Source organism: Nylanderia fulva, unplaced genomic scaffold (genome assembly GCF_048542155.1).
Source record: "Nylanderia fulva isolate GAGA-0341 unplaced genomic scaffold, ASM4854215v1 Scaffold10, whole genome shotgun sequence".
Lineage (NCBI taxonomy): Eukaryota > Metazoa > Arthropoda > Insecta > Hymenoptera > Formicidae > Nylanderia > Nylanderia fulva.
Genome location: NW_028189193.1, coordinates 1,532,719 through 1,552,972, shown reverse-complemented (window position 1 = coordinate 1,552,972; position 20,254 = coordinate 1,532,719). Strand labels below are relative to the sequence as shown.

At 34.0% G+C, this 20,254-nt stretch overlaps 1 protein-coding gene and 1 long non-coding RNA gene across 3 annotated transcripts in view; one reads left to right on the top strand and one right to left on the bottom strand.

The window, feature by feature from the left end:
- The window catches only part of RhoGEF64C (Rho guanine nucleotide exchange factor at 64C), a 121,674-nt gene that overhangs the window by 68,704 nt on the left and 32,716 nt on the right, over nucleotides 1-20,254 (top strand). For both annotated transcript variants that reach the window (XM_029319520.2, XM_029319519.2), the window contains one exon: nucleotides 16,355-16,577. In XM_029319520.2, coding sequence (XP_029175353.2) covers nucleotides 16,452-16,577 — 126 coding nt within the window. In that variant the 5' untranslated portion in view covers nucleotides 16,355-16,451. The remainder of the gene's footprint in view (nucleotides 1-16,354; nucleotides 16,578-20,254) is intronic.
- Nucleotides 4,994-9,099, bottom strand: LOC146725219 (uncharacterized). The gene is made up of 3 exons (XR_014924480.1): nucleotides 8,046-9,099; nucleotides 6,074-7,243; nucleotides 4,994-5,178 (listed from the first exon to the last, which is right to left on the bottom strand). It is a non-coding gene; the product is annotated as an uncharacterized LOC146725219 (long non-coding RNA).

Sequence of the window (20,254 nt, the reverse complement as noted above, 5' to 3'; positions counted from 1 at the left end):
ATATCACATTTTAAATTCGTATCAATATTGAACGCGCAATTGCATTTTTGGAGTAGAATTTTACATCCGCGAAATAACAATTTAATTAGTTGTCGTTTTAGTCGTAAATATATATAAATATATATAGCTCGATTACTCTCGGGAGAATCGCGTCTTCTCTTATGAAAATGACATTGTCGTAGCACGGTGTGATATAATAAATATTCAAGTGCTCTTCAGGGTGTCAGAATACACTGTATTTATAAATTCTGCGACTCCGTATTGCTCGACGTTTACGAATACCACGAGAGCAGGTGTCATTTTACGCGATGCGTATTACCTGGCCTGGATGATGCCATGATGATGCCAACGTTGATACGCGCGATAAATTCCTATCGAAACCGGCCCTCGATTCGCCTGTCAGAATGCTACGCGAGAGCGTGACGATCTCTTTGGACACGCAATAATTAATTGATTCGAAACCATAACCGATAGCTAACTGGGTCGTGGAAAAATGCGGATCGCCGATACGAAACGAAGACGCGGCCAAAGCGCTCGATTTACCAGGATAATCTCGAATCGTTTTTACTTTCTCATACGAGGAGTATCACGAAACGTAGATATCATCGCATTTCAAGCGTAAAAAATCTATTTAGATCAATCAATTTTCAGTATGTGTATTTCTTATTCTTAAGATAGGATCTGTATTTGATCTGGACAATTTGAAAATTGTAGTTTGTTTTAGCCAGAGTCATTATTTAACAAATAATCTTTTTAATAGGCCCCTTATTATTTTTTATATTCGATATTTTTTTAATATTCTACTTAAGCATACACAGGGAGAATTTTTTCATTTTGAAAATCATGGTGACAATGAGACAATATGATATTGGAAAAATTTGATAAGAGTTTCTCTAAATAATATTTACCACAATAAAAATATTAATGTCTATCACAACAAGATGTAAAATATCTTCAATTAATTTGATTATGTATATTGGAAAAATTTGATGAGTTTCTCTAATTAATATTTACCACAATAAAAATATTAATGTTTATCACAATAAAATATAAAATATGTTCGATTAACTTTACTATATGTATATATTAATATTTTTTGTTGCGGTAAATATTTTTAATCAAAGAAACCTGTAAAATTCTTCGAATTACCATGATTTTCAGGGTAAATTGTAAGAGAAAATTCTCTGCGTGTATTAATTCGAATTTTCGCGTCCGTGGGTCGCGACGAGGAGAGATGTCGAAATCGTCGACATTCCAGGCGAATGTAGGGCTGAGAATAGAGACGAGATCGTGCGCGGCTATCGAAAAAGAGATTCCGTATAGTAATTTGCATGGCATTAATGCGACTGCACGCACGCGGCGTGCCTCCGATCTCTCGGCACCGATCTCGTATCCAGTCCCGTCATCATCGCCTCGCCGCCAGGGGACACGATCGCGATCGCGTCGAGGAATCGATTCCCTTGCATGGCATTTATGCACTGTCGCCGCGTCACCGCTTCTTTCAAGATAGGTGTCCCGCTCACCTGAACGCATTCTCGAGTTCGGCTTGTGAGAGGGTACTGTCGCTCTGCTATTTTATCGAGAGAAAATATATATACTTTCGAATTATTTTATTTTCTCATTTTATATATATATATATATATATATATATATATATACATATATATATATAATCCGACAGTATGTTTCTAACTCGATTAAATTCGATAAAATTAATTTCGAGAGATCTAAATATGGATCGAAATATCCGCTGAATATACATTCGAGTTCAGTTGAAGAATTTTAAATGAATTTTTTTTTTACACTTGCGCGCGATATCAATTTTATTCGAAAATAATTATAACAACACGTCGGTGAATTATTAATCGAATGGACGTAAAAACCTCGCGCATGGTCTTATAAGTAGAAGTGTTACGAAAAGATCTTTGACGGTCCGAAGTCAAAGGTCACGAAGGTGGATGCAGAAGGATGGTTGCAAGAAAGGGGGAGCAAGAAAGGTAGCGAAGGGAAGGAGGTGAGGGACCTTGAGGCTGCTTACGAGGAATGTTTTACGCGTACCGTACGAATCGCCGAAGAGGGACCACTTTCATGGAGCGAGGAAAGCCGTCTACCTACATAATGCATAGCGGCCGAACTGCACCTGGATGCGATCACGTCTTTTCGTACGCGATTTAAAAAAAAAAAGAAAAAAGAAGCAAGATATTTTTGCATTAATTTTTTTTATTCTTTATGATCCAAAAAATTCATTAAAAATCATTGAACGTATTATTGCATTGGAATGCATTATAATGAAACGATTAGTGAAAGAAATAATTATTTATAGCAAAATAAGTTTGGAGAGTTAGAGCTGTAATATATGAAATTACGAGAAATGTCAAAAATTCGCGAAAACGTGCACGAACTCTCGAGCAAAGAGACGTGTTCCTGATACGCCGGGATGTCTAATTACTCTAACGTCACACAGATGACACGAAGACACCTGAGATATCCGACGTTGGATTTTTAGACGCGTGCGAGAGCGGCTCGAGCGAGGAAACTCGTTCGTTCGTTCGTTTCTTTGCCTGACATCGCGAGAAAAGGTAAAAGCAACGAAGAAAGAGCAGAGTCGTGTGTATGTATGGTAAATACGAGCTGAATAAGACCCACGAACTTCCTCCATAAGGCGGTCACTCGAGCAAGACCGACCGCCACGCGTCGCCGTATGATATAAACACGTACCAAATAAGGCTTTCGAATTTCCTCGTAATAAGAGGCTTCTTAGAGGTAATACCAATCGTGAATAAAGCTTGACCGCTAATTGGTTCAGCCTTGAACGAAACGAGGATCTATCTGGATGGTAGCAAGGATCCAGGCCGGAAATGTTTGTGTTCGATTTATATGCGCAACTTTGTGTAGAAATTAACCTTCAAAAAAATCATTAATATTCATTAGTGCAGCTAAATTACATTCTGGAATATAACGTAAAAAATAATTAAACGCGTGTGAAGAGTGAAGGGTATAAAATTCAAACTTCCTGTTATTTATCCTTTGTGTTTGTAAAACAAAATGGGATAAATTATTTCTCTTTTCGTTTAATTTCCTTTTCGAAGTAATAAACAATATCCTCTTGTAAATTATTGGGATACGACAACTGTCCCAGTTTCAAAGCTTGCTAGACATTTTTAGAATGTAGTATACGAGAGAAGACGAAAATATATACATATATATGTGCGAAATTTATATGATTATACTTTGCTTAAAATTTTTGTAACAGGACCGAAAAGGTTAATTATCGAGTGACCTTGCGCGTCCTCATAACCGGCCATTAGCGGTGGATTAATTTCAGCAAATGATATTCCGCTAACCGACTTACGGTCGTGTCTCGGCGGTTGCGTAATTATTCACGCCGGCGGTACAGCGTGCAGTAAATTGTATTTTATTCAGTTTAGTTCGCGACGAGGTCTCTCGCGTTTTAACAACGCTTGCGCTCAAGCACGTAACATAATGTATACATAATGTACGGCCTATAAACCGTATATACATATATATATATACAGGGTGTCCCAGACCTACCCTATCACACGTTAATGGGAAATTTCTCAGACGATTTGGAGACGATTTTTCCTCAGCGAAGACGTCCAGACACCAATACTTCTCGAATTATAAACGATTGAAAATAAAAGCTTTTCGTAAACTAAACCTTGTAAAAATAAATTATTAACAAAACTACATTTTTTAGTGAAGTTTACTTTAATAGAATTTTAATTTAAAGCTTTTAGTTACAGAGATACATGATTTTAAAAATTGGGAACATTAAAAAAATGATGACATTTCTCGACATTTTCGCAGAGGAAAAATCGTCTCCAAATCTCCTATTAACGTATGATACAGTAGGTCTGGAACACCCTATATATATATATATATATATATTATTTTTTCTCCCGAGGAGCGGGACATAAAACGCGACCGCGACGACCGTCTCTTCTTGGAAAGGAACCCGCGTCAAGGAACGTTATTAACGCGCATCCTAATTTTTATTCATTCGTTCGTGCGACCTCACGGTATGGATACTCTAGTAACAGGACTGTGTGTCCAACTGTAGTCACCGTACGCTAAAAACGATCTCACCGTAGGCATTAAGGCCGCATTCCGTTTCCGGCATTTAACATTAAATGCGGTCGTCTTGGTTCTCGCAACGGACATAACGCATTACACGCATATACTTTATATGGAACAAATGTAAGACATAATCGGGTGATCGCATTCAACGATGTATGTATATGTATATACATGTACACGAAGAGAATTTACCCTGAATTGGAAGAATTTTATAAGAATTAATATACACTGAAAAAAATTATTATATTAATAAATATTTATTTCAATGAATGATTTATTATATAGGCAGTATTGAAATTCATATTGATTCGAATTCAATAATTTTTTTTCAGTGTATTTACCATAATAAAAAATGTTAATAGTAAAATTAGTTGAACATATTTTATATCTTTTTGTGGTAGATATATTAATATTTTGTATTGTGTGGTAAATATATTTTAATCAGAGAAACTTTTATAAAATTCAATATCATATTGTTCCCCGATTACCATGACTTTCTGAATTCTAAAAAAATTATCTCTGTGTAATACTTTGAAATACGAATGCGGGAGCGTTTGCGGGAAAGTATTGTATGACGTCCACATAAATGACTTTTGACGGATAATTTTATATTGGACATAATGAGTCGGAAAAATACGCGATATAAGATTATGTGTACGTTGCAAATATTATTTATCTCAAGTATCTTGATATAACGGTTTCGTCGTTACGCAACGATGCATCGGTTATTAATGACGCTATTTTATGTGATTAATGATAAGAGAGAGTTGAGCGCGTCATTTTCAAGTATAGGTATTGTTAATAATATTTGATCGGGGTGTTTTTCTGATGGCGTAATATTTTGCTCGATGAAGATGTGCTTCTTTCTGTGCTATCTCTAAATATCTTGCTCCGATATGTTTCTCAAGATCGATGAGACTTGGCGTGGTGAAAACGGTGAAATCGTATCGAGAGGGTTGCATCGAGATTGACGTTTCCTGGATCATCAGGGTTATCGTCCTGATTGTTCCTCGATCTTCGATTGTTTCGAACACTCGAGCTGTAACACGAGTTGTCCGTCTCGCTGCGTCTTTGCGAGATCTAGAAATGTATCCTTGTCGGAGTGAAATCGAACTCCAAATTGAAATTTCCATTTAAACTTTTTATTATTGTAATAATAGCTAGAATTTTTGTCTTTTATTTTTATACAAATTTTTGTCATCAATTATAATTATTCTTAGGATACCTTTGATTCTTATCCAGGGTATCTAGCGGTCAGGGAAATCTGGAAAACCGGACATTGTCAGGGAATTTTATAAATCTGGAATTGTCAGGGAAAAGTCAAGAAATTTTACTATTTATCTGGATTTTTTCACATTATTCTACATTTGTCTCAATAATTTGCAATTTTTTATTACATAAGTATAAACTTTTCCTTGACTCCCAGCACGCTAATTTTCTGTGTTGTTAAAAATCGATTAATCTACAGCGTGTTCGTTAATTTATATTTTCATTGTCATGTTATTTTATTTCAATGTGTTTAATAGAGATAAAACTAAAAAATTTGATATAATATAAATAAAAAAGGTGATTATTTAAATAGTTTATAGTAACATGTTTGTTTCGATTATCGTGCATAATGCAGATTGTATAATTGATTTACATTTTTGTTTTAACTTCCGAACCTTTTCATTGTTGACAAAAATATCTCAAGGATTTAATGATTTAACATTAAATTGATTTATCATATAGATATATGCAAATTATATACTTGGAAAAAATAATACTAAAAAGTCAGGGAAAAAATGAATTTCTTGGAAAATCTGAAAAAGTCAGGGAATTTTTTTCATTGAGTTTGCTGGACACCCATTATCATAATTAAATTGATTGAATTGCATTAAAGTGTAAATATCAAGAAATAGCATTTAATTGAATTGAACGTGAAGAGCAGTGGATTTATTGTAATACATTGGGGTCGTCAGGAGTACTCACTGACCTAGGATCCGAGACGGGTTACTGGTCGGTTAGTTGGTTGAATGGTTGGATTGGCTTGGTATGAAAGTGATCGAAGATCCACGATATGTAGCCGTAAGTGGGTCAACGCGGTAAGACTCGGACTGGTCCACACTCGAGACGCCATAAAATTTCATTTCATTTTTGCGTCCCGTTCATCGTGCTTTGTGTGTCCGGTCCTTTCAGTTCTCCTGCGCCTAGCCTACTTTCGTTAGATTCCATGGCCGGTCGTTTTGCTCGATTTTCCTTTCCTATCACCCATCGAACTATTACTGGGTCAGTAGTAAAATCGTTCCGTTATGTGCAATATTGAGATTTCCTGTAATTTCTTATCCATCTGTTAATTATACGTGATTAGTATCATTTCGAATTATGCGTTCCAATTAAGTCAATTTCATTCTTCGATCAAATTAATAATGATGACTCAAATATATGTATGGATATCAGGATTATATAGGATTATATGATTATAATATATGATTATATTGTAGGATTTTTTTAGAATATTTATTCCTGTATATACAGTTAATTTTATTTTTCAGACTATAAAAGGATATTTAATACAATTACAAAAAATGAATGATGTGAAGATTAAATATTAAACAATTACAAATACAAAATAAATTGTCTGGAATAAAAGTCGGTTTAATTTCATAACAATTTCAGACAGATAGAAGTTTAATTGATGATCATCTAATTTTTCCTGAAAAATTAATCTCGCGTTACACAACAACATTGCTCATCCATCACCCTATAATAGCTCGCGCTCGGCGGGATAATCGTTCGTATTACGACGTAAAAAGATTCGCGGCACGCTCTACGCGGCGTTCAATCAGAAATGCAATCAGTGCCCATAATTATAACGCGTAATTCGCTAGATTTTCGCGACCGCAGCGGGCTCGGCAAATAAATCCTTCCTTGGTTCTCTCTTATTTCCGCGCTCTCCGCCAACGAGAGAAGCGGCAGAAAACTCGGAGGATCCGCGTTTCTTCTTGTTGCCGCCACGCGGAAGATGCTCATTTCCAGTTTGTCCCCTTTTATTATCGTAATCCTGTCTGGTAGCTCCCCGGTGCTGCATTTTTCGCTAGAAATCTATTCTCTTCCCTTTCGCAATTCTAATTCTCTTGTCCAGCATACGATGTTTCATCAGCAACTGTAGGCACAGTATTTAAGAGAATCGTGGAATTTAAGAGCCGTGAGAGGAAAAGGGAGAGAAGAAATAGAATAAATAATTATGAAATTGTGAGCGAAGGACAACTGAAGATTTTATAGAAGCCTTGCGAGATGTTTTCTGCACTGAAAAAAGTTGCTTGCTTATCACTAATTTTTTTCCGTTTGTTTTAAAGTGAAAATACCATATTAATGTAAAAATATAGGTAAAATTATTATTTTTACGTAAAAATTATATGTAATTTTAAATTTACTATTTTTATGTTATTAGAACTTTATTTTATAAGTATATTTATCCATTTTATTTATAACATTATTTGATATAGCATTTCCTATGTGTAATTCAGTGGAATAGTTTTAATCCTGAAAATATATAAGAATATATTTCATATAAAATTACATATAATTTGTAATCTTCCACATAAGTAGCAATAAATTGCCCTAGCATAATCACGTAATTTTGCACAAATTTCCATTTTTTTCAGTGTGATACTTTAATGTCAAAGTTTAAAAATTACGGAAATTTTTTATTTGTTTATCCTACTTTTTATGCATGGAGAAAGATAAAAGTGCTTAGTTGTAGAATTTTCGAATGCCAGAAAACCTCTCGAATCCGGAGAGATCTCTCTTCGCCGTCAGATCTTTCCGCCGGTCACTTGTTCCGCACGTATTGTAACGCGTGCCGATACGTGGCAATTTCACGCTTCGGGGGTCCAGAGATTCCCGCCTCTATGATTTCTTTTCACCCTCTTTACGCCGCGCGAGAAGTAACATGTTATATTTACCGTCCATTCATCCCATTCCGCGGTGTGCATTATTTTTTTTTTCCTCATTTACGCCGCTCTCGCGCCTTTCGCAACTGACACCGTCTCAATCGAGTGGTCGCGTCTACTCTTGTCGGAGGATAGAGATCCGCGCCTTTTTATTGTGTTTATCAAGATTCGAAGACTTTCCCAATCATCTTTTCGAAAGAGGGATCGCGCGGCATCGATGTGTTGCACTCGTGTCTCACTTTGTAAATCTCCCATCTCGTCGACTTATCGCTGTATCGTCATTTGTTACGGTAAATATTGCCGTAAGCCTTGTTATGATGATATTTTATCTTTGATATAAGTTTCTATTTTACACTCTCGTAGTGTCGCAAGTACACTGATACATCGCGCGCGGACACGTGTTATTTGTTCACGATTTCATTATCAGATGTAATGAAGATTTTTTTTTTTACATTGTTCCGTGATTAAATATACGCACTTCTAATTACACTCGACATAAAGAGAAGAGATCTTTCTCTCTCCGCACACGGTCGTAAAAAAAATTGATTCAAACCGATAGTAATTACGAGGTGAAATCTAAACAGGTACTGTACACAATCTTAAGAAACTTTGGCGTGCAAAATTGATTTTGTGTGTCAAGGAAGATAACAAAAGCGCCGATTTCTCGCTTTCCAAATTTCCTTCCTTACGTTGACCGGAGTTACGCGTCGTTGCGAAGATCGTCGACTGGCAACGGAGGATGCTGTGCTGCAATATCTCCGAGATATCTGCGGAGAGCATCGAGGCGCGACTCTCGAGCGAGATAAATCTGCGACGATCTCCGCTGAGGACCATTATTTCGTGTCGTTCGATGCACGCGTGCCGATCGCGGCAATTTCACGCTTCGCGTCACGTGACTCCGCCCTGGAGATCGTCTTCGGGATCGTGAAGACTCCTCGTGAAGGAAAAACAACCTCCGTTTACCAGCTTTCGACGAACCTGACGAAAGCGTTTCGTCTCTTCGTATACGGCTGCCATCTGTGATTTTATTCACCTAGGACTGACAATTAAAATCCTGGATTTTTCCGAAATTATATCTGATTACAATTGTTAAAATTTTAAAATTCAATACAGGGAAAATTCAAAATCACAAATGAAAAATTGCAAATGTACACAGAGAAAATTGTCTCTTAGAATTTACCCTGAAAATCATGGTAATCGTAAGACAATATGGTATTGAAAGAATTTTATGAGTTTTACTGATTAATATTTACCACAATAAAAATATTAATATCTACCACAATAAGATATAAAATATACTCGATTAATTTTACTAAGTACCTATTAATATTTTTTATTGTGGTAAATATTAATCAGAGAAACTTATAAAATTCTTTCAACACCATATTATTTTACGATTACCATGATTTTCGGGGTAAATTCCAAGAGAAAATTCTCTCCGTGTATATATTAATAGAAACTTTATTAATTCTTATGTTTGGACAATTTATGCAGTACATACAAAACATTTAGTATAAAAATTAAATTTTTATAATTAATAAAATCAACTTTAAAATGACTTAGATTATTACAAAAAAGGAAAAGAAAAATATTTTTCTAATAAATAAAATCCTGGACAAAACCTGGATTATTTTGAAAAATCCCCTAATCTGGATGCTCAAAAAATCTGAATTGATCAGCCTCTATCTCTTCGACTTCTTCTTCTCGTTATCGATTCGGCCGAACCATCAGGCATTCGTGAAACCATAGCTTTGACATATGTTAAGATATGTTCATTGGCTTTCTGATGGCTGATGACGTCGTTAATCGGACATATTCGATAAGAGAATCTTGACGATCTTGAAAAATTTTCTATTTGATAATCAGTAGCCATACTTGGACATCATTCAGCGGTCGTTGACCATGGTACATGGGAAAGTTAATGTGTCTCGGCATTCGCGTTGGCTTTCATCTTTCCGATTCGCTTTGTCACGTCGATGTTTCTTGATAGCCTCTCTTTAAAAAATTCTTTATAGAAAATCTAAATATAAATTATATCATTTTATGCTAGAGTGATGTTCTATATAAATTGAAAGAAATGTTACACACACACACAAAGACACAATAGCTACTTATTCTAGATGTGTTTCAAAGAGTAAGTGTCATTAAGCAAATAAGAGAAGCTGCGGCTACTTTCTATTATCTATTTATTTATAATATGATACTATATAGCATTTATTCTGCAAACACTGAAATAATATTTACAAAGTAAAATCTGCAATGTTTCTTAACGTTTAAGTTTTTATTAAAAATTCATGACATATTAAGAATTATTAATACGATAATTATAATAAGGATTAAAAAGATAATTATTTTATCACTAGAGATTATTGCAATTTCACATTCGTCCCACTGTCATCATTACTTCCATCAATCTTATTGTGTATTTTAGAAATGTATGTCTAACAAATATGTTAATTATATTATATTAAAAAGATAATTAACTGCAAAGACGCTAAACCGTAAAAATTAGAATACTGCAAAGCAATTACATCAAATAAATATTTATCAAATTGTAAATGTAATGTTATATAATATTTTTTATATGTTAATAATTTAGGGGAACTTATATATTGTATATTATAATTTAGGCAACATCAAATTTAAGTGTTCTATTAGATTTGTTTTCAGTATAATAGGACAGATTAATCCGATTTCGATATAGGTTTATAGTTTTAGCAGTCGCGTATGTCACCACACATAAATATTCGCATCTCGAATACTGGCTGCGCCTCGGAATACGCGACGTGACGTTGCTTAAGTAAAAATCATCGAACGCCGCGACGCTGCATGATGATGAGAGCCAGTCGGCGCGGATTAACAGTACTCGGAGTATGCATTCACGTCGTCCTTCGAGAGGTGTGTTAACCTACATTGTCGCGGTATGCCGCGTCTCACGCGTTTCTTCCGGAAGATGAGTCGTACAGAGACTTTTATCGGACTTTCGTAACCTGCGGATCTTCCTCGTGGAAAATGGCGAAGGACGAGATATCGTTGTTTCATCAATCTCCCCTAAAAGTATAATAATAAAAGTGATGAAATATCACTTTGTATAATCATTTATTTTTTATTTTCTGCTTTTTATTTTTATTTTATTTTTTTATTTTTTGTGTATTATTTTAACGAATTATAGCAAGTAATTAACGATTATATATATATATTTCTCAATTATGCATTATGAGTTTTTATTTTAATTTCAAACAAATGATTATTTCTTTCAATGTTTAAATTGTATGTGGCATTACACCTTGCATATTACATATGTAAGCCAGTATATCATTAGGTGAAAGCTTGACGTATTTTTATCCCACTACAATTTGCGTCAACGATTAGTCCGTTGAAGGTCGTAATTAACGTGCATACGATAAGGATAGCATTGGAAAATGTTCATACGACAGAGCATTATCTGATTGTGAGTCTTCTATGACTTTGAAAATCTTTTTATATTCGCGGAAGGAAATCTCTATGATTATGCAAATAACGGTACATAGTTCTAGGATATTTGATTTTACATGTTTTTCATCTCTCTTACTATCAACGAGATGAAGGTTTTACTAACGAGTAAAATTAAATTCAAATTTGCATATTTCTTTTGTGCCATTTCTTTTCCACGTTCTCTCGATTCTGCCTCGGTTTACCTTGAAATTTCATTCATTCAATGTGCGTCCAAAGTTCGATTATTATTTAAGGATCTGAAAAAAGATCCTATTACATAAATAAGAAATCGCAGGCGCCGACGTATAAGAGTGTTCCAAAATTAATATCTTCGTAATGAAACCTTGAATTAAAATTCTATTAGAGTAAACTCTATATAAAATTAATAAACGAATGTGATTTTGTGAATATTTTATTTCCATGGCTTAGTTTGAGAAAACCCCTTATTTTCGATCACTTATAAAATTATTGATGTCTCGACATTTTCGTCGAGAAAAAATCGTCTCCAAACTATCCCAGGAATCTGCCATTTACTACGAGTTTTGGGACCTTGTGTTCTAAGTTTTTCGGATTGATCGCTGTATTACTATGATAACGACATAATTGTTCGTTACGCGCGATTTCCTCGACTATTACTTTTCACCGCGACGATTTATCGACGATGTACAACGAACTGTGCACATAACGAGCCGGTGCGAGTACATGTGCTTCGACTCGTAACTTACACGACCGAGGAAATGCGCGGTCTTTTCGGTTTCACGGTGGATTACATCATCATCATCATCATCATCATCATCGCCATCCTGTCGCTGGTTACCTGCCACGCATGATCGCAATGTCATTATCCATTCAAATATACGTACATATACAGGCGATGTTTAGACATTACTTTCATTTTCTCGTTAACGAGAGACCTTTCGTGGAGTCTCGAGTCAGTTTGTTTTTATCGAGAGCTTAATTACAATCTATTATAATTGTTTTCTCTGCAACTTTCTTATAATTTTCCATTGCATATTTTGAACATTTTAATTTACATTTTAAAGCAACTTCTGCTTACGGTTAAATATCTGAAAAGTTAAATCAATCAAATCTTAATCACTCTCTTTAATTTTTGTTTATATGCGTATATAGCTTTGTGATCAAGATAATTTTAAAAATTTGGATAAGAAAGAGATCGATATTCTGATTTCGAATTCTGTCATCGCATGTTCCATCTGTCGGATCGTTATTTTTTTTTTTGATTTTGTAACGCATAATTACGGGCTGGTTTTCGTGCAGACATAGAAAAAGAGAGCAAAACAGAGACAGGGAGTCGCCGTCGATTTCCTGATGATAGTTCGACATTATTTAGTTCGTTTTGCAACGTCCATATTTCGCCTACGGCTTTCTTTCTCTCTCAATTGCTTAGATCGTACCGTATCATTACGAAAGCGAATGCCTGATCATTGTCTTTCGTACACTCCCTGTTACGAGTCGGCGCTGCTCCTCTTTGTTCGTTCCTAGTTTTGCAATTCATGAAATGCGATTCGCATATGCGCCTCTTAAATAACGTGTGACGTTCGTATAGATTATAGATAAATATCATACGCCCATATTTAAATACAAGAAGAATGTGAGATAAATAAAAAATAATTAATTACTGTATATTAAAAATAACAGTTAACATATATTATGAAAATTTTTATTGACGTATTTTTAATACAGCTTACTAATTTTTAACTCGTAAATAATTTTATAAAAAAATTGCGTTTATTACATACGCCTATATTTAAATACAAGAAGGATATTAGATAAACAAAAAATAATTAATTACTGTATACTAAAAATAACAGTTCAGTAACATATCATGAAAATTTTTACTGACGTATTTTTAATACAGCTTACTAATTTTTAACTCGTAAATAGTTCTATAAAAAAATTGCGTCGTCTGGTAATAATGAGTTACGAGCATAAAGCTAAGCACAATTATGCGTTAATTGATGATCAGCTTCGCTACACGATCGATAAAGAATTAATAGTGCAATCTCTTACTCGTAGGGTTGGCGTTTATGATAAGAAATTCAGGAGAGGAAATTTACAATTGTTACATAAAAAGTTATTTATGTGATAAATGAATGCTTCAATCGATTCAGCTCTTCCTTTCTTAATGGATCATGCTTGTCTCTTCTCGCGCAAAAATATAGTTTTAGTAGATGATTTTTGCGCTCGTTTCAGCTTACCGACATGTATTTGTTCATACATATATCATGAATGATGGTGCATCGACGAGGAAGAATCTCAGGAATGCACTGCATGAACTGCATCATGTCTCGATCTTTGTAGACGTCTTTATTTGAGACTTCTTCAAATACAATTCGAGCAAGGCTACACTTATTTAGGAAACGATTTACAAGTTCTTATAATAAATTTCACAAGAATCCGAGCTATAAATTTTAAATCTGCATTTTGATTGATGCAAACAACTAAGACGTAATTAATTGAATACTATCAATGATTCTAATATGAAAAGACACACAAAACATGATTTATTTATTTATTTAAATAAATGTATGAATAAATACCTTTATTCTAAAAGGCATGAAAAAAAATGAAATAAAGATTATTTTGTCGTTCAGAAAAACACTATATTTACCGCTAAAGCGGTAAGTGTGGGTTACAATACAATTCATTAGCTGTTCACAGTCGCGTTTGTTTCTTTTTTTTCGAACAGTTAGCTGCTCCATTTATTAGACAACCTCTCGCTCTGTTAATTAAGTGCTACCGAGTCACTCGTACATCGCGTTCCCTCGTTCATGGAATTAATTTGTGGGACTCGTTTGCATCGACTGTTAGTCGCAGACGGTAGCTGAGAAATATTCAAGCGGTTTATGCATCTGTTTTAATTTTGCTGCGACCAACTACGACACGTGCGTATTCAGTGAGATTCACGCGATCCATTTCTTTTTTCTTATCTTCTTGTATTTAAAACGTGTATTCTATGCGTTTGTTAAATATATTTATATATTTATAAGTCAATGTAACAAACTATTCTCCATGAATATATAGGTTAATATAAAACTGCGTACACTGAAAAAAAATTTATTAAATTTGAATAAATATTTATTTCAATACTGTCAAATAAATTATTTATTTGAAACTTATAATATTTATTTGATATGAAAAATATTTATTTGATACAAGAAAATCCTTTTCAAAACAAATATTTATTTGTTTCAAATAAATGATTCATTTGACAGTATTGAATTAAATATGTATTAATTTAGTCTTTTTCTCAGTGTATATGTATATTATTTATAAAATTCTCTACTACTTGATTTCTTGTTTGATTTTCGAATCTTGGACGATTGATGAAAGTTTTCTGATGGAATAATAATGAAGTCGATTCCAGGCTCAGAATAATATGTACGCTTGCATAATGGTTCTTCTTTTTACATAAATGCCGAATTTTAGCTTGTACGACGTACGATACAAACGTATATTGCATAATAGAGACCGCATTTGCATTTTATATCTAGCTTTCGAATTTGTGATTCGCATTAAAATTGCATTTTACGTATTGATTTTGATTGGTTTCATTTACCCACAGTGTTTAAAAATATTATTTAAATATTTATGTTATTGCTATCATTATGAATTTAAGTTACAAAATAAAATTAAAATAGAATTATAATAGTAATAGAAATAAAAGTTCAAAATTAATGTATAATAGTAAAATATGATAAGTAAATATTGAGCGACTTTGCGAATAAAATATCACGAATTTCGATGTTTTAACGAAGTGTTTACTGTCGAAAATAAATATCATTGAAAAATGTTACATGCTAAATACATTCGTCGCTATTCGACGCACGTGATCACTTTGGCGAATTAGCATCTTCAGTCTAGATTTCTATCCGGCTAGATATCTCGTCGGCCAAATATCTCGCCTAGCGCGACGAAAATTGCACAATCGTGATCTCCCAGTGAAGAAGTAAAATTGTACGATACTATTGTCAAGTTATGTAATTTATCACGGTGATTATGCAAGGAAGTGCCGCCGTTTTGCTACCGTACTCATCATTTCGCCGTTGAAAAGTAGATTTCGCTACAGAGATAATGCAATAAGTATCAGCATCATGTTAAATATAGCTTAATTTCTCTTCATGAAACACAAATCCGGATCGAATATTACGTAGAAAACACAGAAGAAAAAAGAATTTTTTTCTGAAATGTACTTCTCACGGAGAGAATTTTTCATTATATTTTTTAAATTGAAATTTTATTATTTTAATAAAATTAATCAAGCATATTTTATATCTAATTGTGATAGATATTAATATTTTTATAGCCTGTCTATTTCATAATATATATTTAATATTTTTTATTGTGGTGAATATTAATCAGAGAAACTTGTAAAATTCTGCCAATACTATATTGTCCCACAATTATCATGATTTTCAGGATAAATAAGAGAAAATTCTCTCTGTGTATCAGCGTAAAAAAAATTGATACTGATGGTATAAAAAGTTCCATATAAAGATACATATTTTTATAGCCTGTCTATTTCATATTATATATTTAATATTTTTTATTATGGTGAATATTAATCAGAGAAACTCGTAAAATTCTGCCAATACCATATTGTCCCACAATTATCATGATTTTCAGGATAAATAAGAGAAAATTCTCTCTGTGTATCAGCGCAAAAAAAATTGATGGTATAAAAAGAGTTTCTTATAAAGATACATATTAAAATATAAGATATACAATTCTCTCATACAATAAATGATTTGACAAACACGACATATATGATATGCATTATTTCTGGATCGGTCTAAAGGAGTCGATCGGCCTATTATCGATTACAGATTCGCTAGGGGCTGAGGATGCGAGATTGCGCGGGAAGCAGAAGGGCGCGGACTGCTGGCGCTACGAAGACACCGAGGTCTGGGACCGTCGCGGGAAATGACCATGACGAGCGTGGCTGTCGCCCCGGGTAGCCTCGGCGCACCACCATCTATGCTCAGCCCCCAGATGTATCATCTGCAGCAGGGCCTGGGCCCGACATCGAGCTCGCCCGCTTCCGGCAAGGTGAGTCGAAAAAAATCCCACCTATATATCGATACATCGCACGCTCGATATATTCGATTTATGGAGCCGCTATCTATAGAGGATAGGATGCGCGGGAGAGCGTGTCGGATGCGAGACGCCTCTTACGCGGGCGGCGTTTTACATAACGGGACAAAACCGAGGTTGAAATCGTGGAACCTCATCCGCGGCCGGTTATTACGAGATGCCGAGAGCTGGGCTCTCTCTATCGAGGAGTTCTCTCCACGAGGGCTTTTCTGCTGTTGCATCTCTTTGCGCGGTGTAATCGAACGAGGAAAGATCGATCGACGATTTTTTTTTCTTTTTCACGATACTTCGCGAAACATTAGAACGCTCTTATGACGGTGATATGTAACGTAATATATTGAACACGAGATGACGCACAAGATGCGACCGGGAAAGTTTTTCCATGGGACTGCATTTCTCCGCGTAATTTAATTATCGCTAGAAGCAAAACGAAGTTTGAGTGTTCTCTCGTTTCATTTCCTCGAACGGAAAGACTGTCAATAGCTTCTCAATATGTTTTGTGCGGCAAGAACGTCTTTACATAACGATGGTACTATATAATTTTCTTGGATACAAAGCACTTATATGGCATGTATTTAAAGGGAAAACCAATATCGTGGCGTATTAGAGTTTTTTTTTGCAAAAAGCAAATTGATCATTTTACGGATATTTTTATGAACGGAGAAAGAACGGTGCGGTAACCCATGGCTGGCGTGTCAAAATAGGGAAAGTACATACTCGGATGGGTTAATTACTGGGTATAAATCGCTTGCGTAATGTGGGGATGAATGAACGTGACGTGGTTGTTGCCTATCTTAGATCACAGACTTTTTCGTACCTCCACTCTCTTTCTGCCTTTATCCTTTCTACATTTTCTTCCGCATCATAGTATCCTTTTCAATGATGTTGATGGACGTTAATGTAGATAATAATTCAATTTTTGGCATGTAATATATAGTTCAATTTGGTCAAAGAATTTTTGTTTTCGTTATAATTAAAATGAGCATATTATTTTTTTTTATTTTATTAGTTTTTTATAAGCTTTATAAAAAATATATTTATAATTTTTGTGTAAGCATAAATTATGAATAAAGCAATTTATATTTACGTAATAGATAATGCTATTTTAAATTTAACATTATTGTGATTATATTGAGCCTAATATAATTTTTATATATAAAGCTTATAAAAGTAATTATAAAAGAGTCTAAAATAGTATAATATAAAAGAATAAAAAAAATGATTAAAAATGCAGAAAATTATTTTTTTTGATGTATATTTTTTCTTAATTTTGGTAACAAATTGAATACGTCTACACAATCACATTAACATTATTTAAAGTTTCAAAGAAACTTTGTTAGTGAAGTGAAATCTAAAAATATAAATAAAAACACATCTTGGAACAGCCTGCTGTAAGAAATAATCATGTTACGATATACGTTACGCTTGTTGATCACAAGCACGCTGCATAACGATATGACACTTTGTTGATTTAATTGTCATTATCGATGATTAATAAACAATTCGTTTTTCAATTACATCGCAATGAGTCTTGCTATCAATCAATTTGTTTTTAAACGACATGGATATTCGCGTTTTACAATGATAGAAAATGGCAGGCGAAGTGTCGCTTAAACATCCGCCTCGATAGAAAATCTGTCAGACTATCGCTGACAGTCGAACTTATGACTCTGCGGTTTGAATTTCTATATTCCTGTCTACATTGTGAAGAGACACACTTGGACAAAATTTACGATAGGGTTTGTGGTATTTGCTTCATGTTTATTTCCATTAAAGAAAATGCTTGGATCTTTAAACGATCGTTCATCCAAGTAAGAATCTTTCTCTGTGAATCTCGATTTTTTAAATACAAAATGTCAGGATTCTTAGAAAGTTGTCGGTTATTTATAATACCAGCAACAAATGTTGTATAAAATATTTTACAAATGTTAAAAGAAAATAACAATTATTTAGCACACAGTAATTTTAATTAATAATTGTATGCATATTTATTTTTAAATTATATATAATTATATATATATATATATATATATAATATTTAAATTAAGATATTTATAAAATTTATATTCCAATTTTATTTTAGGAACTATTTTTATTCCAATTTTACAAACATAATACGATGAAGAAAACTTGGCGCTGCATAAAAGCAGAAACTTTGAAACAGAGAACGTTTCGCGAAGGACAACTATCATAATGAGACATAAGAGCTTCGTGCTCTGATTTCTGTCACTTGAACAATGTCGCTTGGCTCTCCTGGTTTTATCTTAAAACTAGTCACCACCGATTATGACATCGAATACTTCATATTCGCCTCGGGTTAGTCGCGATGATACGCTATGTCCGGAGAAAAGACTATCTCGAGTGTCGACCGGTTCACAAAGTGTCGCAAATGTGTATCTTTCGTAGACTGTTTCTAATTAGAATAATTATATACGATTTACAGACATATGTTATATTTTTTAACAAGTTCTGTGACTGTTTCTTTTTTTTAAGCAACAGTGTTACATTATTACGCGGTTGTATCTCGTAACTACAATAGTGAAAAAAAATGTAATGTTTTATATAATATAAATAGAATGTACTGCTTCTTTTAATAATGCGATCGACGTACACGTCGAGCAACGAACCGATAGACTGCCATGTTTGAAATTGCAATTTAATTGTGCAATTTATCATGACAAGTCCGTGTAGCGTGCAGCGACAAGACTCTGACTTTCTTTTTTTCTGTAGATTTGCAGTCTCTTTTTCACGAATAAAATTTCTTTTTTTTTCTATATCGTCCAGTGAAACTACTGATTTTAACGTTGTTGGTCTCGCTCGGAATGCAATTCTTTAAAGAATTTCACAAATTTTTCAGAGAGATTTTGTTTATGACTTTTTTGCCAGATTATCATAAATGCCCTAAAAATTGTGGTAACCATTATAAAAATAATTCTATATATCTCTCGATCATGTAAAATGTGTATTATATTTTAATATTTTGTCGCTAATTAAATTTTTTTCGATATTTATCATATGATTTACTTTGAACGTAATCGAAAATTTTGAAATTTCTTATATAACATCGATATTTAGAAATTGCAAAACGTGTGTTAAAATATTTAATACTTGCCGTAAAAATGACGAATTTACGATAAACAAAGAAGCTTGACGTAGAGACCTCCCTGGCTTATATTTACCCGCACTGATTTATACAAGCAGATTTATATGTATCATTACTTCGCGCGCATGTAAGTATTATTACACTTTCCACCGCATCGACAAGTGTTACGAATGAGGATAAATTTGCGCAACTCTGTAAGTAATCTCGCACGTTTATGCGGCAAAAGGTTGAGGAAAGGAGAATGATACATGAATCGCGAGGGTCTAAGACAGGAACGAACTTTACGATCGTACATGCATAAATCACTGCATCCACCGCATACACAAATACACACATACACTTCACGTATAGTACCAAGCAAGTTCCTTAATTACGATTGGGAGCTGCCTAAAAATAAATTTCAAGCAACCGCGAAAAAACATTTGGTCGATGACAAGACTGCGCTCTGTAATTTACGTTCAATCCGGCTGAAGGTTTTCCCAAAGCGTTACGTGAACGCTCTCATCGAGAATCGCGAGATCTAATTGGA